General features: G+C 47.5%; 1 protein-coding gene across 1 annotated transcript; it reads right to left on the minus strand.

Moving 5' to 3' along the window:
* Positions 1-248: 248 nt before the first annotated feature.
* On the minus strand, positions 249-22,677 carry LOC146421456 (zinc transporter Slc39a7-like). Its single transcript, XM_085047564.1, has 10 exons — positions 22,273-22,677; positions 18,442-18,610; positions 13,748-13,783; positions 12,687-12,725; positions 12,139-12,177; positions 11,387-11,425; positions 8,397-8,504; positions 5,954-6,121; positions 1,963-2,159; positions 249-512 (listed from the first exon to the last, which is right to left on the minus strand). Exons 1-10 carry the CDS (start codon positions 22,645-22,647, stop codon positions 261-263), a joined length of 1,422 nt encoding a protein of 473 aa, XP_084903690.1. The 5' UTR covers positions 22,648-22,677; the 3' UTR covers positions 249-260.
* Between the last annotated feature and the right edge of the window lie 1,819 nt (positions 22,678-24,496).

The raw sequence follows: 24,496 nt of genomic DNA on the forward strand, positions 1-24,496 counted from the left end.
TTTGGGATTTTTTTGAGAGTTTTTGGGGATTTTTGGGGGATTTTTGGGGACTTTTTCGGGATTTTTTGGGAATTTTTTTGGATTTTTTGGGGATCTATTTGAGATTGTTTTGGGGATTTCTTGGGGGATTTTTTGAGATTTTTTGGGGATTTTTTGGGGGGATTTTTGGGGACTTTTTTGGGGATTTTTTGGGGATTTTTTTGGATTTTTTGGGGATTTTTTTCAGGGAATTCCAGGATTTTTGGGGCCATTTGGGACATTTACTCATAGTGAGCGATGAGCAGCATCATGGCCACGCCAGCCAGCAGCGCCAGCAGCTGCAGCAGCGCCTCGGCCGCTGCCGAGTCCCGCAGCATCTCGGGGATCACCGACACCGTGCCCAGGTAGATGAAGCCGCCGGCGGTGAAGGGCAGAGCTCCGGACACCGCGCCGGTACCGGAGCCCTCGGCCAGCAGCGACACGGCGGCGCCCGCCACGGCGGCCAGAGCGGTCAGCAGCTGGAGGAGCATCGCCTGGGGGGAAACTGGGGTTACTGGGAGCGACTGGGAGCGACTGGGAGCGGCGCGGCATCGTGAAATACCGCTTTGGACTACAAATATGGCGGCACCGGAAGTGACCACAGAGGTGGCGGCTGCACCAACATCCGCTAAGGGGCGCTCTGCTCATCTCGGAGGCCAACTCTATGGTTGGTTCTCCAGCATCCCATTTTTTTCCCGGTTTTTCCCATTTTTCCAGGTTTTTTCCTCCCCCAAACGCCCGAATTCTTCCCTGCCAAGCGCATTCCACTGGGAGGGAGAATGGGGAGACTGGGAGGAACTGGGAATGGGGTAATGGGGGAACTAGGAGGGACTGGGAAGGACTGGGAGAGGATAATGGGGGATTGAGAGCACTGGGAGAGGGATAATGGGGGAACTGGGAGCACTGGGAATGGGATAATGGGGGAACTGGGAGGGACTGGGAGAGGACAATGGGGGAACTGGGAGCACTGGGAATGGGGTAATGGAGGACTGGGAGGCACTGGGAATGGGATAATGGGGTAACTGGGAGGGACTGGGAGAGGACAATGGGGGAGACTGGGAGCACTGGGAATGGGATAATGGGGGAACTGGGAGCACTGGGAATGGGCTGATGGCGCAATGGGAACAGGCGGCATTGGCCAGAGCGGTCAGCAGCTGGAGGAGCATCGCCTGGGGGAGATTGGGGTTACTGGGAGCGACTGGGAGCGACTGGGAGCGGCGCGGCATCGTTAAATACCGCTTTGGACTACAAATATGGCGGCACCGGAAGTGACCACAGAGATGGCGGCTATACCGCCTCCCGCCAGGGGGCGCTCTGCCCATCCCGGAGCCCAACTCTATGGTTGGTCCTCCAGCATCCCATTTTTTTCCCGGTTTTTCCCATTTTTCCAGGTTTTTTCCTCCCCCAAAGGTCCGAATTTTTCCCTGCCAAGCGCATTCCACTGGGAGGGATGATGGGGAGACTGGGAGCACTGGGAATGGGGTAATGGGGGAACTAGGAGGGACTGGGAGAGGGATAATGGGGGGAACTGGGAGCACTGGGAGGGACTGGGAGAGGATAATGGGGAAATGGGAGCACTGGGAATGGGATAATGGGGGAACTGGGAGCACTGGGAATGGGCTGATGGCGCAATGGGAACAGGCGGCTTTGACCAGAGCGGTCAGCAGCTGGAGCAGCATCGCCTGGGGGGAGATTGGGGTTACTGGGAGCGACTGGGAGGGACTGGGAGCGGCGCGGCATCGTTAAATACCGCTTTGGACTACAAATATGGCGGCACCGGAAGTGGCCACAGAGATGGCGGCTGCACAAACGTCCGGCAAGGGGCGCTCTGCCCATCTCGGAGGCCCAACTCTATGGTTGGTCCTCCAGCATCCCATTTTTTTCCCGATTTTTCCCATTTTTCTAGATTTGGTGCCACTCTGGGGACACTTTGATGTCACTGACCTGTCCCTTGGAGCAGCCAGCCCTGAGCAGCATGGCCATGTCCCCCAGCTCGTGGGGCAGCTCGTGCAGCAGCACGGACAGGGTGGTCAGCCAGCCCCGGGCAGCTCCTGACCAGAACGCTGCGCCCAGAGCCAGACCGTCCGTGAAGTTGTGAGCAGCGTCTGCAGCCAGGTTCAGGTAGCCTGACACTGCCATTCCTGCCAGAAAAAACACCCAAAATCAGCCTAAAATCAGCCCAAAAATGTCCTGGAGTTACCCCAAAGTTGTCCTAAAATCCTCCTCAAATTATGTCCAAAGTTATCCCAAAATTGTCCCACAGTTGTCCCAAAGTCATCTTAAAATTGTCCTCAAAATCGTCCCAAAGTTGTCCTAAAATTGTCCCAAAGTTGTCCTAAAATTGTCCCAAAATCACCCCAAGGTCACCCCGAAAATCTACCAAAATCGTCCTCAACTTGTCCTAAAATTGTGTCCAAAGTTATCCCAAAATCAGCCTGAAGTTGTCCCAAAGTTGTCCCAAAATTGTGTCCAAAGTTATCCCAAAATCATCCTAAAGTCATCCCAAAACTGTCCCAAAATCATCCTAAAATTGTCCCCAAAGTTGTCCCAAAATTGTCCTCAACTTGTCCTAAAATTGTGTTCAAAGTTATCCCAAAATTGTCTCACAGTTGTCCCAAAAGTGTCCCAAAATTACCCTAAAATTGTCCCCAAAGTTGCCCTAAAATTGTCCCAAAATTGTCCCGAAATCACCTCAAAGTTATCCTAAAATTGTCCCAAAATTACCCCAAAATTATCGTAAAATTGTCTCCAAATTATCCTAAATTTGTTCCCAAAGTTATCCCAAAATCATCCTAAAGTCGTCCCAAAAGTGTCCCAAAGTTGTCTGAAAATTGTCCCAAAATTAACCCAAAATCACCCCAAAGTTATCCTAAAATTGTCCCAAAGTCGTCCTAAGATTGTCCCCAAAATCATCCCGAAGTCATCCCAAAATTGTCCTAAAATCATCCCAAAATTGTGCCCAAAGTTCTCCCAAATTCATTCCACAGTCGTCCTAAAATTGTCCCCAAAATTATCCCAAAATCAGCTCCAAATCACCCCAAAATCACCCCAAATAACACCCAAAGTCACTTCCAAAATTATCCCCAAATCACCCCAAAAATCCTACCAAAATCAGCCCAAAGTTATCCCAAATTATCCCAAATTTTCCCAAATTTCCCCAAATTTCCATCCTGTCAGTGAAGCTGTGGGCAGAGTCTGCAGCCAGGTTCAGCTACCCTGACACTGCCATGGCTGCCAGAAAAATACCCTAAATTAGCCCAAAATTATCCCAAAAATGTCCTGGAGTTACCCCAAAGTTCTCCTAAAATTGTCCTCAAAATCACCCCAAAGTTGTCCTCAAATTGTGTCCAAAGTTACCCTAAAATTGTCCTTAAGTTGTCCCAAAGTTGTCCTAAATTTGTGTCCAAAGTGATCCCAAAGTTGTCCTAAAATCATCCAAAAATTGTCCCCAAAGTCATCCAAAAATTGTCCCCAAAGTTATCCCAAAATCATCCCAAAGTTACCCCAAAGTTGTCCCCAAAATTGTCCCGAAATTGACCCTAAAATTGTCCTAAAATCATCTCTGAAGTTCTTCTAAAATTGTCCTAAAGTTGTCCTAAAATTCTGTCTGAAGTTGTCCTAAAATCATCCCAAAGTTATCCCAAAATCAGCCCCAAATCAGCCCAAAAATCCTACCAGAATCACCTCAAAATGAGCCCAAAATGATCCCAAAATTATCCCAAATTTTCCCAAATTTCCCCAAATTTCCATCCTGTCAGTGAAGCTGTGAGCAGAGTCTGCAGCCAGGTTCAGCTACCCTGACACTGCCATGGCTGCCAGAAAAACACCCTAAATTAGCCCAAAATTACCCCAAAATTGTCCTGGAGTTACCCCAAAGTTGTCCTCAAATTGTCCTCAAAATCACCCCAAAGTTGTCCTCAAATTGTGTCCAAAGTTACCCTAAAATTGTCCTTAAGTTGTCCCAAAGTTGTCCTAAATTTGTGTCCAAAGTGATCCCAAAGTTGTCCTAAAATCATCCAAAAATTGTCCCCAAAGTCGTCCATAAATTGTCTCCAAAGTTGTCCTAAAATTGTCCCCAAAGTTGTCCTAAAATTGTCCCCAAAGTTATCCCAAAGTCATCCCAAAGTTACCCCAAAGTTGTCCCCAAAATTGTCCCGAAATTGACCCTAAAATTGTCCTAAAATCATCCCTGAAGTTCTTCTAAAGTTGTCCTAAAATTGTGTCTGAAGTTGTCCTAAAATCAGCCCCAAATCAGCCCAAAAATCCTACCAGAATCACCTCAAAATGAGCCCAAAGTTATCCCAAAATGATCCCAAATTTTCCCAAATTTCCCCAAATTCCCATCCTGTCAGTGAAGCTGTGAGCAGAGTCTGCAGCCAGGTTCAGCTACCCTGACACTGCCATGGCTGCCAGAAAAACACCCTAAATTAGCCCAAAATTGTCCCAAAATTGTCCTGGAGTTACCCCAAAGTTGTCCTCAAATTGTGTCCAAAGTTGTCCCGAAATTGTCCTAAAGTTGTCCTAAAATTGTCCTAAAATTGTCCCCAAAGTTATCCTAAAGTTGCCCTAAAATTGTCTTCAAAGTTGTCCCAAAATTGTCCTGAAGTTTTCCTAAAATTGTCCTCAAAATTATCCCAAAGTTATCTGAAAGTCATCCAAAAATTGTCCCCAAAGTTGTCCTAAATTTGTGCCCAAAGTTCTTCCAAAATGGTCCTGAAGTTACCCAAAAATTGTCCCCAAAGTTGTCCCAAAAGTGTCCCAAAGTTGTCCTAAAATTGTCCCCAAAGTTATCCCAAAATCATCCCAAAAGTGTCCCAAAATTATCCTAAAATTGTCCCCAAAGTTGTCCTAAAATTGTCCCAAAAGTGTCCCAAACTTACATTAAATATGTCCCAAAGACGTCCTAAAATTGTCCCCAAATGTCCCCAAATCCACAGAACGTCCCCAATGTCCTTAAGGTTCCCATTAATGTCCCCAAATGTCCCCAAATCCCCAAAATGTCTCCAATGTCCTCAATGTCCCCAAAATGTCCCCAATGTTGCCAATGTCCTCAGTGTCCCCAAATCTCTCAATGTCCCCAATGTCCCAAATATCCCCAAAATGTCCCCAGTGTCCTCAATGTCCCCAAACCCCCAATGTCCCCAATGTCCCCAAATGTCCCCAAAATGTCCCCATTAATGTCCTCAATGTCCCCAAAACATCCCCAAATCCCCAAAATGTCCCCAATGTCCCCAAATCCCCAACGTCCCAAGTCTCCCCAATATCCCCAATTGTCCCCAATCCCCTAATGTCCCCAAATCCCCAGATGTCCCCAAATGTCCCCAAATCCCCAAAATGTCCCCAATGTCCCCAACATACCAAACGTCTCCAAATCCCCAAAATGTCCCCAATGCCCCCAATTGTCCCCAATCCCCTAATGTCCCCAATGTCCTCAATGTCCCTAATGTCCCCATTAATGTCCCCAAATCCCCCAATGTCCCAAGTCTCCCCAATGTCCCCAAAGTCCCCAATGTCCCCAAAATGTCCCCAATGTCTTCAAATCCCCAAAATGTCCCCAATGTCCCCAAATGTCCCCAACATCCCAAACGTCTCCAAATCCCCAAAATGTCCCTAATGTCCCCAAATGTCCCCAATGTCCCCAATATCCCAATGTCCTAAGTATCCCCAATGTCCCCAAATGTCCCCAAATCCCCCAACGTCCCCAAATCCCCATCAATGTCCCCAATGTCCCCAAATCCCCAAATGTCCCCAATGTCCCCAACATCCCAAACGTCTCCAAATCCCCACAATATCCCCAGCTGTCCCCAAATGTCCCCATCAGTGTCCCCAAATGTCCCCAAAGTCCCCAGCTGTCCCCAAATCCCCCAATGTCCCCATCAGTGTCCCCACAATGTCCCCATTAATGTCCCCACAATGTCCCCAGCTGTCCCCTGACCAGCAGTGCTGCTCTCAGGGGTTTTCCCGCGCTGGCCCTTGGTGACCTTTGTCCCCTTTGTCCCTTTGGGTGTCCCCTGGGGTGTCCCCTGGGGTGTCCCCTTTGTCCCCCTGCTGTCCCCAGCAGCCTCAGCCTCGTCCTCGCTGGAGCTCTGCTTGGCCTTGGAGCCTGGAAACCAAAAATGGACAAATTCAGCCCAAAATTCAGCCAGAAATGGAGAAATTAGCCCAAAATTCAGAAAAAACCACAAATTCAGCCCAAAATTCAGCCAAAAACTCACCCCAAAATCCATCAATTCACCCCAAAATCCAGAAATTCTGCCCCAAAATCCAGAAATTCACCCCAAAATCCATCCAAGAAAACACAAATTCAGCCCAGAAAACCCCAAAATTAGCCCAAAATTCAGTCAAGAAACATAAAATTACACCAAAAACCCCCAAATTTAGCCCAAAAACCCCTAAAATCAGCCCAAAATTCAGTCCAAAACCACAAATTCAGCCCAAAATTCTGCTAAAAAACACAAATTCAGCCCAAAATTCAGCCAAACCCCAGAAATTCTGCCCAAAATTCAGCCCAAAATAGACAAATTCAGCCCAAAATTCAGCCAAAAACCAGAAATTCACACCAAAAAATCCAAATTTAGCCCAAAAATAGCCAAAGTTAGCCCAAAATTCAGCCAAAAACCCCCAAAGTTAGCCCAAAATTCAGCCCAAAATAGCCAAAATTAGCCCAAAATTCAGCCAAAAAACAGAAATTCAGGCAAAAACCCCCAATGTTAGCCCAAAATTTAGCCCAAAATTCAGTCCAAAAACATAAATTCAGCCCAAAAAACCCCCAATTTAGCCCAAAATTCAGCCCAAAACCAGCCGAATCAGCCCAAAATTCAGAAAAAAATATCCAAAATCAGCCCAAAATTCAGCCAAAAACCATAAATTCAGCCCAAAAAAACCCCAAAAACCCCCAAAGTTAGCCCAAAATTCAGCCCAAAAAACACAAATCCACCCTGGGATTGGATTTTTTCCCGAAATCCCAAATCCCCATTTTTTCCACCAAATTTTTTTCCAAATTCACAATTTTCCCCCAAAATCCCATTTTCCCCCAAATCCCATTTTCCAAATCCCATTTTTTCCCAAATCCCATTTTTCCCCAATTTTTTCCAAATTCCCATTTTTCCCAATTCCCCATTTTTCCCAAATTCCCAATTATTTTCCCCCAAATTCCATTTTTCTCCCAAAATCCCATTTTCCCAAATCCCACTTATTCCCCAAACTCCCATTTCCTCCAAAATCCCATTTCAAATCCCATTTTTCCCCAAATTCTATTTTTTTCCCCAAAATCCCATTTTTCCCTAATTCCCCATTTTTCCCCAAATCCCATTTTTTCCCCAATTTTGTTTTCCAAATTCCCATTTTTTCCCAATTCCCCATTTTTCCCCAAATTCCCAATTATTTTCCCCCCAAATTCCATTTTTCCCAAAATCTCATTTTCCCCAAAATCCCATTTTCCCCCAAATCCCACTTATTCCCCAAACTCCCATTTCCCTCCAAAATCCCATTTTTCTCCCAAATCCCCATTTTTCCCCAAAATCACATTTATTCCCCAAATTCCCATTTTCCCCAAATCCCATTTATTCCCCAAATTCCCATTTTTCCCCCAAAAATCCAATTTTTTCCCCAAAATCCCATTTTTTCCCAAATTCCCCATTTTCCCCCCAAATCCCATTTATTCCCCCAAATGCCCATTTTCCCCAAATCCCATTTTCCCCCAATTTTTTCTCCAAATCCCCATTTTTCCCCAAAATCCCATTTTTACCCCAAAATCCCATTTTTTCCCCAAAATCCCATTTTTCCCTAATTCCCCATTTTTCCCCAAATCCCATTTTTTCCCCCAATTTTTTCCCTAAATCTCCATTTTTTTCCCCAAATTTTTTTTCCAAATTCCCAATATTTTTCCCCAAATCCCATTTTTTCCCAAAATCCCATTTTCCCCAATCCCATTTTTCCTCCCCAAATTCTAATTTTTTTCCCAAATTTTTTCCCCAAATCCCCATTTTTTTCCCCATATTTTTTCCCCAAATTCCCAATTATTTTCCCCCCAAATTCCATTTTTCCCAATATCCCAATTATTTTCCCCAAATCCCATTTTCCCCCAAATTCCACTAATTCCCCAAACTCCCATTTCCCTCCAAAATCCCATTTTCCCCCCCAAATCCCATTTTTACCCCAAATTCCATTTTTTCCCCAAAATCCCATTTTTCCCTAATTCCCCATTTTTCCCCAAATCCCATTTTTTCCCCAATTTTTTTTCCAAATTCCCACTTTTTCCCAATTCCCCATTTTTCCCCAAATTCCCAATTATTTTCCCCCAAATTTCCATTTTTCCCAAATTCCCCAAATTTCCCCCAAAATCCCATTTTTTCCCCATTTTTCCCCAAATCTCTCACCATGCCCGTGGCCGTGGCTGTGTCCCCCGCAGTGTCTCACTGCCAGCTCCACCCCCAGGAAGGTGACAATTCCTGCCAGGACCCAAAGCCCCACCCACAGAGCCTGGCCTGGGGAGAGATTGTCACCAATGTCACCAAATTGTCATCAAATGTCACCAAAATGTCACAAAATTGTCACAAAATGGCACCAAAATGGCAAAAAATATCATCAAAATGGATCAAAATGGTTAAAAATGGCACTAAATTGTCCCCAAAGGTGACAATTCCTGCCAGGAGCCACAGCCCCACCCACAGAGCCTGGCCTGCCGAGAAAGTGTTACCAATGTCACCAACATGGCAAAAAATTGTCACAAAATGGCAAAAAATGGGTCAAAATGGCCCCAAATGGCACTAAATTGGCCCAAAATTGTCCCCAAAGGTGACAATTCCTGCCAGGACCCACAGCCCCACCCACAGAGCCTGGCCTGGGGGGAAATGTCACCAATGTCACCAAATTGTCACCAAATTGTCACAAATTGTCACCAAAATGGCAAAAACCAGCATCAAAATGGCACCGAAATGGTTAAAAATGGACCCAAATGGACCCAAAATGTCCCCAAAGGTGACAATTCCTGCCAGGACCCACAGCCCCACCCACAGAGCCTGGCCTGGGGAGAGAGTGTCACCAAATGTCACCAAATTGTCACCAAAAATGGCAAAAAATTGTCACAAAATGGCAAAAAATGTCATCAAAATGGGTCAAAAATGGTTAAAAATGGATCAAAATGGCACCAAATGGACCCAAAATTGTCCCCAAAGGTGACAATTCCTGCCAGGAGCCACAGCCCCACCCACAGAGCCTGGCCTGGGGAAAGATTGTCACCAAATGTCACCAAAATGTCACCAAATGTCACCAATTGTCACCAAAATGGCAAAAAATGTCACAAAAAATGGCAAAAAACAGCATCAAAATGGGTCAAAATGGCCCCAAATTGGCCCAAAATTGTCCCCAAAGGTGACAATCCCTGCCAGGACCCACAGTCCCACCCACAGAGCCTGGCCTGCCGAGAGATTGTCACCAAATTGTCACCAAATGTCACCAAATGGTCACCAAAATGTCACCAAAAATGGCAAAAAAACAGCATCAAAATGGGTCAAAACGGGTTAAAAGTGGTTAAAAATGGATCAAAATTGTCCCCAAAGGTGACAATTCCTGCCAGGAGCCAAAGTCCCACCCACAGAGGCTGGCCTGGGGAGAGAGTGTCACCAAATGTCACCAAAATGGCAAAAAATTGTCACAAAATGGCACTGAAATGGTTAAAAATGGCCCCAAATGGGCATAAAATGGCCAAAAATGGACCCAAAATGTCCCCAAAGGTGACAATTCCTGCCAGGAGCCACAGACCAATGGACAGAGCCTGGCCTGGGGAGAAAGTGTCACCAAATGTCACCAATTGTCACCAAAATGGCAAAAAACATCATCAAAATGGTGTCAAAATGGGTAAAAATGGCACCAGATGTCACCAAGTTGTCCCAAATTGTCATCAAAACATCACAGAATGGAACCAAATGGACACAAAGGGGTTAAAAATGATCCCAAATGGCACCAAAATGGGTCAAAATGTCCCCAAAATGGCACCAAGTGGCTCCAAAATAACCCCAAATGGCACCAAAGTGACTCAAATGTCACCAAATTGTCACCAAATGAACTCAAAGAGCCCCAAAATGGGTCAAAAATGGATCAAAATGGACCCAAAATGGGCCAAAATGGTCCAAAATGGTACAAATTGTCACCAAATGGGTCAAAATGGCCCCAAAATGGCACCAAATGAACCCAAAATGGCACCAAATGAACCCAAATAACCCCAAATTGACCCCAAATGGCCCCAAAAGGTCTGAAAAATAGCACCAAATGGACCCAAAGTGGCCCAAATGGCTCCAAAATGGAACAAAATGTCACCGAATGTCCCCAAAAGGTCACCAAATTGGCACTAAATGGGTCAAAACGACCCAAATGGACCCAAAAATGTCACCAAATGGCACCAAATGGTTCCAAAAATGTCACCAAATGTCCCCAAAAGGTCACCAAATTGGCACCAAATGGGTCAAAACGACCCAAATGGACCCAAATTGGCCCCAAATGGACCCAAAATGTCACCAAATGCCACCAAATGGTGCCAAAATGGCAAAAAAATGTCACCAAATGTCACCAAAATGGCACCAAATTCCCCCAAAGGTGACAATTCCTGCCAGGAGCCAAAGCTGGGATGGGATTGTCACCAAAATGTCATGAAATTGTCATCAGATTGTCACAAAATGTCACCAAATGGGTCAAAATTGGCACCAAAATGGGTCAAAATGGTCAAAAATGGCCCCAAATGGGTCAAAAATGGTTAAAAATGGACCCAAAATGTCCCCAGAGGTGACAATTCCTGCCAGGAGCCACAGTCCAACAGACAGAGCCTGGGCTGCCACCAAATTGTCACCAAAATGTCACCAAATGGCACCAAATTGGCCCAAAAATGGCATCAAATGACCCCAAAATGGCACCAAATGACAAAAAATGGCCCCAAATGGCTCTAAAATGGCACCAAATTGTCACCAAATTGTCACCAAATGACACCAAATGTCCCCAAAATGGCCCCAGATGGGTCCAAGTGACACCAAATTGTCCCCAAATGGCCCCAAAATTGACCAAAATGGCACTAAATGGACCCAAAATGGCCCAAAATGAACCCATATGACCCCAAAATGTCACCAAATGGCCCCAAATTGTCACCAAATGGCCCCAAAATGCCACCAAATTGGCCCAAAATTGACCCAAGTGACATAAAATGGCCCCAAATGGCTCTAAAATGGCCCCAAAATGGCACCAAAATGTCCCTAAGTGTCCCCAAAACATCCCAAAATGGCCCCAAAAAGGTCAAAAATGGCCCCAAATGGCACCAAATGAACCCAAAATTGTCCCCAAATGTCCCCAAACTGTCCCCAGGTGTCCCCAAGGCTCTCACCGTGCCCATGGTGGGAGTGGCCGTGGCCATCGTGGAGAGCTGTGGGGGAAAATGTCACCAGAATGTCACCAAAATGTCACCAAATGACCCCAAAATGACCTTAAAGTCCCAAATCCTTTAAAAAGACCTCAAAATCCCCTAAAAAGATCCAAAAATGTCCTAAAAACGCCCAAAATCCTCCTCAAAATGCCCTAAAATGGCCTGAAATTGTCCCCAAATGTCCCAAAATTGTCCCCAAATGTCCCCAAGGTGTCACTGAGTGTCCCTGAGTGTCACCAAATTCCCTAAAAATGCCCCAAAACCCCGAAATTGTCCCCAAAACCTCCCAAACCACCCCAAAATGACCCCAAAATTGTCCCCAAATGACCCCAAGGTGTCCCTGATGTCCTCAAGGTGTCCCTGATGTCCTCAAAGTGTCCCCAAGCCCCTCAAGGTGTCCCAAAACCCCCTAAAATTGCACCAAAACATCCCAAAATGACCCCAAAGTGTCCCAAAATGACCTCAAAATGGCCCAAATTGTCCCAAAATTGTCCCCAAATGACCCCAAGGTGTCCCTGATGTCCCCAAGGTGTCACTGATGTCCTCAAAGTGTCCCCAACCCCCTCGAGGTGTCCCCAAATCCCCTAAAAATGCCCCAAAACATCCCAAAATGACCCCAAAGTGTCCCAAAATGACCTCAAAATGACCCAAAATGTCCCAAAATTGTCCCCAAATGACCCCAAACTGTCCCCAGGTGTCCCCAAGGCTCTCACCGTGCCCATGGTGGGAGTGGCCGTGGCCATCATGAGGAGCTGTGGGGGAAAATGTCACCAAAATGTCACCAAATGTCACCAAATGTCCCCAAAATGACCTTAAAGTCCCAAATCCTTTAAAAAGACCTGAAAATCCCCTAAAAAGATCCAAAAATGCCCTAAAAACGCCCAAAATCCTCCTCAAAATGCCCTAAAATGGCCTGAAATTGTCCCCAAATGTCCCAAAATTGTCCCCAAATGTCCCCAAGGTGTCACTGAGTGTCCCTGAGTGTCACCAAATCCCCTAAAAATGCCCCAAAACCTCCCAAACCACCCCAAGATGTCCCCAAAATGACCCCAAAATTGTCCCCAAAATGACCCCAAGGTGTCCCTGATGTCCTTAAGGTGTCCCCAACCCCCTCAAGGTGTCCCCAAATCCCCTAAAAATGCCCCAAAACATCCCAAAATGACCCCAAAGTGTCCCAAAATGACCTCAAAATGACCCAAAATGATCCCAAAATTGTCCCCAAATGACCCCAAATGTCCCCAGGTGTCCCCAAGGCTCTCACCGTGCCCATGGTGGGAGTGGCCGTGGCCATCGTGGGGATCTGTGGGGGAAAATGTCACCAAAATGTCACCAAAATGTCACCAAATGTCCCCAAAATGACCTTAAAGTCCCAAATCTTTTAAAAAGGCTCCAGAAATCCCCTAAAAAGACCCAAAAATGCCCCAAAATCCTCCTCAAAATGCCCCAAAAAGGCCTGAAATTGTCCCAAAATTGTCTCCAAATGTCCCCAAGGGGTCCCTGATGTCCTCAAAGTGTCCCCAACCCCCTCAAAGTGTCCCCAAATGGCACCAAAATGCCCCAAATTGTCCCAAAATTGTCCCCAAACCTCCCCCAACCAACCCACAATGACCCCAAAATTGTCCCCAGATGTCCCCAAGGTGTCCCAAATTGTCCCCAAGGTGTCACTGACATCAAGATGTCCCCAAACTCCATAAAAATGCCTTAAACCCCCAAAAAATGCTCCAAAATGACCTCAAAGTGTCCTCAGAATGACCTCAAGTGACCCCAAAATGACCCAAATCATCCCAAAATCGTCCCCAAATTGTCCCCAAATTGTCCCCAGGGTGTCTCAGTGTCCCCAAACCTCCCAAACCACCCAAAAAAATCTCCTCAAACCACCTTAAACTCCCCTAAAACCACCTCAAAACCTCTCAAAACAACCCCAAAACCATCCAGAATGTCCCCAACAGTGTCCCCAAATGTCCCCAAGGTGTCCCAGTGTCCCCAACCCCTCTAAATCCACCCCAAAATGACCCCAAACCCCCTAAAAAAAACCCCAAATTGCCCTTGAATTGCCCCAAATCTTCCCAAAAAATGCCCCGAAGTGTCCCCAAAATGTCCCCAAAGTGTCCCCTGATGTCCTCAAGGTGTCCCCAGATGTCCTCAAGGTGTCCCTGATGTCCTCAAGGTGTCCCCAACCCCCCAAAAGTGTCCCCAAATCCCCTAAAAATGCCCCAAAATCCCCTAAAAATGCCCCCAAACCTCCCAAATGACCCCAAAATGACCCCAAAATGTCCCAAAATTGTCCCCAAAAGTGTCCCCAGGTGTCCCCAAGGCTCTCACCGTGCCCATGGTGTCCCTCGTGGTGCTCGTGGGGAGCTGTGGGGACAGAGGTGACACTGGTGTCCCCAAATGGCCCCAAAGTGACCCCAAATCCCCTAAAATCACCCCAAAACCACCCTGAAATGCCCCAAAACCACCTCAAAGCTCTCAAAACCACCCCAAAATTGTCCCCAGAATGTCCCAAACATGTCCCAAAGGTGTCCCTAAGGGGTCCCAGTGTCCCCAAAGTGTTCCCAATGCCCCCAAATCCACCCTGAGCCGCCCTAAATCCACCCCAGAGCGCCTTCAAAGCACCCCAAAACCACCCCAAAAATGCCCCAAAATTGTCCCAAAGTGCCCCAAAAGTGTCCCCAAGTGTCCCCAATCCCTTCAGCTGCCCCAACTCTCTCCAGAACCACCCAAAAATCACCCCAAACCCTCCCAAAATTGCACAGAAATGACCCCTAACTTTACCAAAAACCCCCTAAATTTTGCCAAAAGGGTCCTAAAACTGTCCTCAACTTGTCCCAAAGAGCCCCAAAAGTGTCCCAAACTGTCCCCAAGTGTCCCCAATCCCTTCAGCTGCCCCAGCTCTCTCCAGAACCACCCCAAACCCACCCCAAACTTCACCAAACTTCACCACAAAAAACCCAAATTTTGCCAAAAGGGTCCTAAAACTGTCCTGAACTTGTCCCAAAATTGCCCCAAAAGTGTCCCCAACTGTCCCCAAGTGTCCCCAATCCCTTCAGCTGCCCCAACTCTCTCCAGAACCACCCAAAAATCACCCCAAACCCTCCCAAAATTGCACAGAAATGACCCCTAACTTTACCAAAAACCCATAAATTTTGCCAAAAGGCTCCTAAAACTGTCCTGAACTTGTCCCAAAGAGCCCCAAAAGTGTCCCAAACTGTCCCCAAGTGTCCCCAATCCCTTCAGCTGCCCCAGCTCTCTCCAGAACCACCCCAAACCCACCCCAAAACTGCCCCAAACTTCACCAAAATCCCCCAAACTTCACCACAAAAAACCCAAATTTTGCCAAAAGGGTCCTAAAACTGTCCTGAACTTGTCCCAAAATTGCCCCAAAAGTGTCCCCAAGGTGTCCCAGTGTCCCCCAAGTGTCCCCAAAACTACCCCAATCCCCCCAAACCACCCTAAAAGCACTGCAAATACCCCAAAGCCACCTTAAAACCACCCCAAAACTGCTCTGAAAATGTCCCAAACTTTGCAGAAAAAGACCCAAAATCATCCCAAAATGACCCCAAAGTGTCCCCAAATGTCCCCAAGGTGTCACTGACCCAGAGCATGAGGGATGAGGTGCAGAAATGCATCCCAAAACTGCCCCAATGGCCTCCAACTGCCCCAAATCCCCCAAACTGACCCCAAAACTGCCCCAAAATCATCCCAAACCACCCCAAAATCATCCCAAACTTCACCAAAACTGTCCCAAAATTGTCCCAAACTGCCCTGAAATGTCCTCAGAGTGTCTCAGTGTCCCCAAAGTGTCCCCAATGCCCCGAAACCACCCCGAATTCCCCAAAATCCCCTAAAAACACCTTAAAATCACCCTAAAACTCCTTAAAACCACCTCAAAAGTGCCCCAAACTCCACCAAAACTGCCCCAAATTTTGCCAAATCCCCCCCCAAATCGTCCCAAACTGTCCCCAAATTGTCCCCAAGGTGTTCCAGTGTCCCCAGACCTCTCAAAACCATCCCAAATCCCCCCCAAAATCCCTTAAATCCACCTTAAAACCACCCTGAAACTCCTTAAAACCACCCCAAAAGTGCCCCAAACTTGGCCAAAAAAACCCCAAACTGTCCCTAACCATCCCCAAATTGTCCCAAAATTGTCCCAAACTGTCCTCAGGTGTCTCAGTGTCCCCAAACCTCCTAAAGCCACCTGAAATCCCCACAGAACTACCCCAAAAATGCCCCAAAACAGCACAGAAATGGCCCCAAACTTCACCAGGAAAACCCCAAAATCTCCCAAAACTGCCCCAGATTTTGCCAAAGTGCCCCAAAACTGTCCCCAAACTGTCCCCAAGGTGTCCCAGTGTCCCCAGTCCCCCCAAACCACCCCAAGCCCACTCCCAAGCTGCTGCCAACCACCCCAAAACAGCACAGAAATGCCCCAAACTTGGCCAAAAAAACCTGCAAATTTTGCCCAAACAGCCCCAAAGTTGTCCCAAAAATGTCCCCAAGTGCCCCAAAAATGTCCCCAAGTGCCCCAAAAATGTCCCCAAGGTGTCCCAGTGTCCCCAAACCCCCTAAAACAAACCCAAACGCCTCCCAACCTCCCTAAAAACACCCCGAAACTGCCCAAAACCGCCCCAAAACTGCTCTGGAAATGCCCCAAACTTTGCAGAAAAACCCCCAAACTGCCCCAAAATTGTTCCAAACTTGGCCAAAGTGCCCCAAAAGTGTCCCCAAAGTGTCCCCAAGGTGTCTCAGTGTCCCCAATCCCCCTAAAACCACTGCAAATACCCCAAAACCACCTTAAAACCACCCCAAAACTGCTCAGGAAATGCCCCAAATTTTGCAGAAAAACCCCCAAACTGCCCCAAAATCCTCCCAAATTGTCCCCAAAATCCCCAAAATTGCCCCAAAATGGTCCCTTTACCCAGAGCATGAGGGATGAGGTGCAGGAATGCATCCCAAAACTGCCCCAATGGCCTCCAACTGCCCCAAATCCCCCAAACTGACCCCAAAACTGCCCCAAAATCATCCCAAACCACCCCAAAATCATCCCAGATTTCACCAAAACTGCCCTGAAATGTCCTCAGAGTGTCTCAGTATCCCCAAAGTGTCCCCAATGCCCCGAAACCACCCTGAATTCCCTCAAAATCCCCTAAAAACACCTTAAATCCACCTTAAAATCACCCTGAAACTGCTTAAAACCACCCCGAAAGTGCCCCAAACTTGGCCAAAAAAACCCCAAACTGACCCAAATGTTGCCAAAATGACCCTGACTGTCCCCAAAGGTGTCCCCTCACCCAGAGCATGAGGGATGAGGTGCAGCAATGCATCCCAAAACTGCCCCAATCGTCCCAAACTGCCCCAAATCCCCCAAACTGACCCCAAATTGTCACCAAAAAACCTCCAAAACGTCTCCAAAACTGCCCCAAATTTTGCCAAAAAGACCCCAAATTGTCCCAAAAGCCCCAGAATTGTCCCCAAAGGTGTCACTGACCCAGAGCATGGGGGATGAGGTGCAGAAATGCATCCCCCAGCAGCCTCAAACTGCCCCAAAATCATCCTAAACTGCCCCAAACTTCACCGAAACTGCCCCAAAATCGTCCAAAACTGCCCCAAAATTGTCCCAAACTGTCCCAAAATCATCCCAAACTGTCCCCAAATGTCCCCAGAGTGTCCCCTCACCCAGAGCATGGGGGATGAGGTGCAGGAATGCATCCCAAAACTGTCCCCAATGGCCTCCAACTGCCCCAAATCCCCCAAACTTCACCACGAAAACTCCCCAAACTGCCCCTAAACTTCACCAAAACTGCCCCAAACTTCACCAAAAAGACCCCAAATTGTCCCCAAATCCCCCCAAATGTCCCCAAGGTGTCCCCTCACCCAGAGCATGAGGGATGAGGTGCAGCAATGCATCCCCCAGCAGCCCCAATGGCTTCCAACTGCCCCAAATCCCCCAAAATTTCATCAAAAAAACCCTGAAACTTGACCAAACTGCCCCAAACTTCACCAAAACTGCCCCAAATTTTGCCAAAATGACCCCAAAGTGTCCCCAAATGTCCCCAAAGGTGTCACTGACCCAGAGCATGTGGGATGAGGTGCAGGAAGGCATCCCCCAGCAGCCCCAATGGCCTCCAACTGCCCCAAATCCCCCAAAATTTCATCAAAAAAACCCCCAAAACTTGACCAAACTACCCCAAACTTCACCAAAACTGTCCCAAAACTGCCCCAAATTCTCCCAAAGTGTCCCCAAATGTCCCCAAGGTGTCACTGACCCAGAGCATGTGGGATGAGGTGCAGGAATGCATCTCCCAGCAGCCCCAAAATCATCCCAAACTGCCCCAAACTTCACCGAAACTGCCCCAAAATCATCCAAAACGGCCCCAAAATTGTCCCAAACTGTCCCAAAATCATCCCAAACTGTCCCCAAATGTCCCCAGAGTGTCCCCTCACCCAGAGCATGTGGGATGAGGTGCAGGAAGGCATCTCCCAGCAGCCCCAATGGCTTCCAAATGTCCCCAAATCCCCCAAACTGACCCCAAATTTCACCAAAAAACCTCTGAAACTTCACCGAAACTGCCCCAAACTTCACCAAAACTGTCCCAAAACTGCCCCAAATTCTCCCAAAGTGTCCCCAAATGTCCCCAAGGTGTCACTGACCCAGAGCATGTGGGATGAGGTGCAGAAATGCATCCCCCAGCAGCCCCAAAATCATCCCAAACTGCCCCAAACTTCACCGAAACTGCCCCAAAATCGTCCAAAACTGCCCCAAAATTGTCCCAAACTGCCCCAAAATCATCCAAAACTGTCCCCAAATGTCCCCAGAGTGTCCCCTCACCCAGAGCATGAGGGATGAGGTGCAGAAATGCATCCCCCAGCAGCCCCAAACTGCCCCAAAACCACCACAAACTGACTGAAAATCGTCCCAAACTGCCCCAAACTTCACCAAAACTGCCCCAAATTTTGCCAAATTCCCCCAAAATTGTCCCAAACTGTCCCCAAATGTCCCCAAGGTGTCCCCTCACCCAGAGCATGCGGGATGAGGTGCAGAAATGCATCCCCCAGCAGCCCCCCTGCAGCAAAGCTCAGCAGCAGGCGCAGCAAGCCGCGGCGTCGGGGAGAGCCAGAGTCAGCAGGGAGCAGGAACAGCACCAGGTGAGGGGCCAGGGACACTGCCAGGGCTGAGCTCAGAGTCTGGAGAGAGAAAAAATGGGATTTTGGGGTGAGAAAATGGGATTTTGGGATGTTTGGGAAAAAAAAAATGGGGTTTGGGGGGAAAAAAAGGGTGAAAAAAGGTGAAAAAATGGGGTTTGTAGGTGAAAAAATGGGGATTTTGGGAGGAAAAATGGGGATTTGGAGGGGAAAAATTGAGGTTTTGGTGGGGAAAGGATGGAGTTAGGAGGAAAAATGGGGATTTGGGGTAAGAAAATGGGATTTTGGGGTGAGAAAATGGGATTTGGGGTGAGAAAATGGGATTTTGGGGAGATTTGGGGAAAAAATGGGATTTGGGAGAGCCAGAGTCAGCAGGGAGCAGGAACAGCACCAGGTGAGGAGCCAGAGACACTGCCAGGGCTGAGCTCAGGGTCTGTTTGGGGAGAAAAAATGGGATTTTGGTAAATTTGGGGAGGAAAAATGGGATTGATGGGGAAAAAATGGGGTTTGGGGGGAAAAAAAACGGTGAAAAAAGGTGAAAAAATGGGGATTTACAGGAAAAAATTGGAGGTTTTGGGGGAGAAAAACATGGAATTGGGGGGGGGAAATGGGGATTTGGGGTGAGAAAATGGGATTTTGGGGTGAGAAAATGGGATTTTGGGATGAGAAAAGGGGATTTGGGGTGAGAAAATGGGATTTTAGGGTAAAAAATGGGGTTTGGGATATGCAGAGTTGGCAGGGAGGAGAAACAGAACCAGGTGAGGAGCTAGAGACACTGCCAGGGCTGAGCTCATGGTCTGGAGAGAGAAAAAATGGGATTTTGGGGTGAGAAAATGGGATTTTGGGGGTGTTTGGGAAAAAAAAATGGGGTTTGGGGGGGAAAAATGGTGAAAAAAGGTGAAAAAATGGGGATTTGGTGAGGAAAAATGGGGATTTGGGGAGGAAAAATGGAGTTTTGGGGGGAAAGGATGGAGTTAGGAGGAAAATGGGGATTTGGGGTGAGAAAATGGGATTTTGGGGGTGTTTGGGGGAAAAAATGGGGTTTGGGGAAAAAATGGGAAAAAAGGTGAAAAAATGGGGTTTGTAGGTGAAAAAATGGGGATTTTGGGAGGAAAAATGGGGATTTGGAGGGGAAAAATTGAGGTTTTGGGGGGGGAAAGGGATGGAGTTAGGAGGAAAAAATGGGATTTGGGGTGGGAAAATGGGATTTTGCAGGGGTTGGAGGGACAGAAAGTGAAAAAATGGGATTTGGGGTGAGAAAATGGGATTTTGGGATGTTTGGGGGAAAAAAAATGGGGTTAGGGGGAAAAAAATGGTGAAAAAAGGTGAAAAAATGGGGATTTGGGGAGAAAAATGGAGGTTTTGGTGGGGAAAACATGGAATTGGGGGGGAAATGGGGATTTGGGGTGAGAAATTGGGGTTTTGGGATGAGAAAATGGAATTTTGGGATGAGAAAAGGGGATTTGGGGTGAGAAAATGGGATTTTAGGGTAAAAAATGGGGTTTGGGATATGCAGAGTTGGCAGGGAGGAGAAACAGAACCAGGTGAGGAGCTAGAGACACTGCCAGGGCTGAGCTCATGGTCTAGAGAGAGAAAAAATGGGATTTTGGGGTGAGAAAATGGGATTTTGGGGGTGTTTGGGAAAAAAAATGGGGTTTGGGGGGAAAAATGGTGAAAAAAGGTGAAAAAATGGGGATTTGGGGAGGAAAAATGGGGATTTGGAGGGGAAAAATTGAGGTTTTGGTGGGGAAAGGATGAAGTTAGGAGGAAAAATGGGGATTTGGGGTAAGAAAATGGGATTTTGGGGTGAGAAAATGGGATTTTGGGGGTGTTTGGGAAAAAAAATGGGGTTTGGGGGGAAAAATGGTGAAAAAAGGTGAAAAAATGGGGATTTGGGAGGAAAATTGAGGTTTTGGGGGGGAAGGGATGGAGTTAGGAGAAAAAATGGGATTTGGGGTGGGAAAATGGGATTTTGCAGGGTTGGAGGGACAGAAAGTGAAAAATGGGATTTGGGGTGAGAAAATGGGATTTTAGGATGTTTGGGGGAAAATAAGTTAGGGAAAAATGGTGAAAAGGTGAAAAAATGGGGATTTGGGGAGAAAAATGGAGGTTTTGGTGGGGAAAGGATGGAGTTAGGAGGAAAAATGGGGATTTGGGGTAAGAAAAGGGGGTTTTGGGGTGAGAAAATGGGATTTTGGGGTGTTTGGGGGAAAAAATGGGGTTTGGGGAAAAAAAAGGTGAAAAAAGGTGAAAAAATGGGGATTTGGGGAGGAAAAATGGGGTTTTGGAGGGGAAAAATTGAGGTTTTGGGGGGGAAAGGATGGAGTTAGGAGGAAAAATGGGGATTTGGGGTGAGAAAATGGGATTTTGGGTGGGTTGGAGGGACAGAAAGTGAAAAAATGGGATTTCGGGTGAGAAAATGGGGATTTGGAAGTAAAATTTGTAGGTTTTGTGGGATAAAAACATGAAGTTAGGGGGAAATGGGGATTTGGGGGGAGAAATAGGATTTTGGGGTGAGAAAATGGGATTTTGGGGGGTTGGGGGACGGAAAGTGAAAAAATGGGGATTTGGGGGAGAAAAATGGGGATTTGCAGGCAAAAATTGGAGGTTTTGGGGAGGAAAATTATGGAGTTGGGGGAAAAATGGGGATTTTGGGGAGAGAAAATGGGATTTAGAAAACTTTGGAGAGGAAAAAATGGGGTTTGGGGGAAAGAAACGGGGAAAAAAGGTGAAAAAATGGGGATTTGGGGAGGAAAAATGGGGATTTTGGGGTGAGAAAATGGGATTTTGGGGTGAGAAAAGGGGATTTTGGGGGGGTTGGAGGAAAAAAAATGGAGTTAGGGGGAAAAAAACGGAGTTTGGGAGAGAAAAGTGGGGATTTGCAGGTAAAAATTGGAAGTTTTGGGAAGTAAAACACAGATTTGGTGGTAAAAAAGGGGATTTGGGGGAGAAAGGAGATTTGGGGGAAAAGGGGGATTTGGGGAAAAATGGGATTTGGGATGGAAAAGAGGGCTTGGGGACACAGATGGGATTTGGGGGGAAAATGGGGATTTGGGGTGAGAAATTGGGATTTAGAGAAATTTGGGGGAGAATGGGGATTTTGGGAAAAAATGGAGGTCTGGGGAAAAGAAACAGAGTTTGGGGAGGAAAAAATGTGGATTTATGGAAGAAAATGGAGGTTTGCAGGTAAAATATGGAGGTTTTGGGGGAGAAAACATGGATTTGGGGGGAAAAAAGGAGATTTGGGGGGAAAAATGGAGTTTGGATAAAAATAAACCAGAGTTTGGGGGAGGAAAAATGGGGATTTCGAAAGGAAAATGGAGATTTGGAGGCTGTTGGGGGGAAAACTTTGGGACGTTTTTAGGATATTTTGGGGAGAGATTTTAAGCAAATTTTGGGGTATATTTCTAGAATACTTTGGGGGATTTACAGGTATTTTTCAGGTGCATTTTTGGGGTGTTTCGGGGCATTTTTGGGGTTTTTCAGGTACATTTTTGGGGTTTTTCAGGTGCATTTTTGGGGTGTTTCAGGTACATTTTCGGGGTGTTTCAGGTACATTTTCGGGGTGTTTCAGGTACATTTTTGGGGTGTTTCAGGTACATTTTTGGGGTGTTTCAGGTGCATTTTCGGGGTGTTTCAGGTGCATTTTTGGGGTTTTTCAGGTGCATTTTTGGGGTGTTTCGGGGCATTTTGGGGTGTCTCACCTGCAGCCACACCCCAGCCGGGTCAGGACGAGTTTTTGGGGTTCCCTGCTGTTTCTGGGGGTCTCGATACAGGTGGGCGTGGTCTCCGTGATGGGCGTGGTCTCGGTAGGAATAGGCGTGGCCATCGTGGAAGTGGGCGTGGTCATGGGCGTGGTCTCCGTGGGAGTGGGCGTGGCCATGGATGTGGGCGTGGTCTCCGTGAGAGTGGGCGTGGTCTCCATAGCTATATCCATGGAAGTGGGCGTGGTCTTCGTGGTGGGCGTGGTCGTGGAGATGGGCGTGGTCTCCGTGGTGGGCGTGGTCTCCGTGCCCCTCCCCCCAGGCCGGGCACAGCCCAACCCCCAGCAGGGTGAGGATGAGGAGGGGGAACCCCATTTGGGGGGGAAATTTGGGGTGTATTTAGGGGATTTTGGGGGATTTTGGGGGAATTTGGGGGTACTGGGGGGAATTTGGGGGTCCTGGGGGGGATTTGGGGGATTTAGGGGGAATTTGGGGGTCCTGGAAGGTCCTGGAAGGGAAAAAGTTGGGTTAAAAGGGAGTTTTGGGGGGATTTGGAGGATTCAAACCCCCCAGACCCATCTGGGATCCCCGAAGTCATCTCAAAACCCCAAAATGCCCTCAAAACCCCGAAATTCCCTCAAGACCTGCTAGGAAAACCCTTAAAACCCCTCAGGAGCCACTCAGGGCACCCCAAATTCCTTCAGGTTCCCCCAAATCCCCTCAGGACCTCAAAAATCCCCTCAGGACCTCAAAAATCCCCTCAGCATCCCCTAAACACCCCAAAATTCCCTCAGGACCCCCGAAATCCCCTCAGGAGCCACTCAGGAACCCCCAAACCCCCTCAGGTTCTCCTAAATCCCCTCCGGATCCCATAAAGACCCCAAAATCCCCTCAGGACCCCCGAAATCCCCTCAGAACCTCCAAAAGCACCGCCGAGCACCCTCAGGAACCCCCAAACCCCCTCAAGTTCCCCCAAACCCCCTCAGCATCCCCTAAAGATCCCAAAATCTTCTCAGAACCCCCGAAATCCCCTCAGGACTTCCAACTCTCCCTCAGAATCACCACCGAGCCCCCTCAGGACCCTCACAAAACCTCACAGCCTCCCTAAAACCCCACCCAGAGCACCTCGCCGTCCAGTTCCAGCCCCTCAAACCCCTGAAAAACTCCCAAACCCCTCCAGGACGCCCAAATTCCCCAAAATTCCACCAAAAGATCCCAAAATCCGGTACCTCCAGGAGCCCGGGAACGTGGCACCGCGAGATCTCGCGAGATCCCGCGGGAAGAGGGGCGTGGCCGATGGGCACAATCCGCCCGTAGTAAAGATGGCGGCGCGGCTTCAGTAAAGATCTCGCGAGATTTACTTCGGGAAAAAATATGCTCTAAGGGCAAATTTGCCCTCTGTAAATATGGCGGTTTGGCTTCAAGCAAGATCTCGCGAGATCTCGCGGGAAGGAGTAGAGGTGGACTGGATGGTGCTGAGGGAGTTTTCAACCAGAATTTTGAGATTTTTAACTGGATTTTTTGGGGTTTTTAACCGGATTTGGGGGCTCCGGACTGTGATAAATGAGTGGGTAGTGAATGTTGGCTTTCGTATATGGGAGTTTAGCATTTGTAAGTGAGAAGGTACTGTGTAAAGTAGCATTTAGATGAAATATAGTTATGGAGAAACGAAGTTAGAGTGAATTATTAGTTATGTAACAGTTGGATTTTGCTGGAAATGCGGTAAGAAATACATAGTAATTAATGTCTCTTAAACTGATTAGCCACAAAGCCAGAGATCAAGACGCCCTGAAGGAATAAAAATAAACAGACCTCATGTTTCCCAGGAAATTTGTTATTTCCAGTCACACCTCCCTGAGAAGAGTGTCAATAAATTGAATTAGGGGATAGAAAACTTCAGCCTCCAGCCCTGAGACAAACCAGAAGACCAAGATATCTCCAGCCTGGCGGAGAGGGGAAAAGAGCAAAGCAGGAGGGATGATTGACGTGTAAATAAATTTTTTGGACATAACGAATATATAACAGTTACAGAAAGTCCTTCAGCGCACATTAAAATGAATAAGGACTGAGAATGAGGCAAACCAGCCACTCCTGCCTGGCCGTAAGGCTTCGTTCTTGTGACAAATGTTCAATATTATATTCCTAAAAATGCCGGTTTGTGAATTTGTTTATATCCCGGACTGTCCAAGCGCCGATCCCTCCTCGCTGAGCAGCTTCAGGCGTT

This window comes from Lichenostomus cassidix, unplaced genomic scaffold (assembly GCF_008360975.1).
Source record: "Lichenostomus cassidix isolate B80296 unplaced genomic scaffold, HeHo_3.0 HiC_scaffold_33, whole genome shotgun sequence".
Taxonomy (NCBI): domain Eukaryota; kingdom Metazoa; phylum Chordata; class Aves; order Passeriformes; family Meliphagidae; genus Lichenostomus; species Lichenostomus cassidix.

What these genes read in the sequence shown, in the direction of transcription:
- LOC146421456 (XM_085047564.1), bottom strand. Translation starts at nt 22,647, where the DNA reads ATGGGGTTCCCCCTCCTCATCCTCACCCTGCTGGGGGTTGGGCTGTGC. An exon ending in CCACTCCCACCATGGGCACG is followed by an intron (nt 12,178 to 12,686) that starts GTGAGAGCCTTG and finishes TTTCCCCCACAG; the next exon opens with CTCCTCATGATGGCCACGGC. An exon ending in CAGCCACGGCCACGGGCATG is followed by an intron (nt 6,122 to 8,396) that starts GTGAGAGATTTG and finishes TTTGGTTTCCAG; the next exon opens with GCTCCAAGGCCAAGCAGAGC.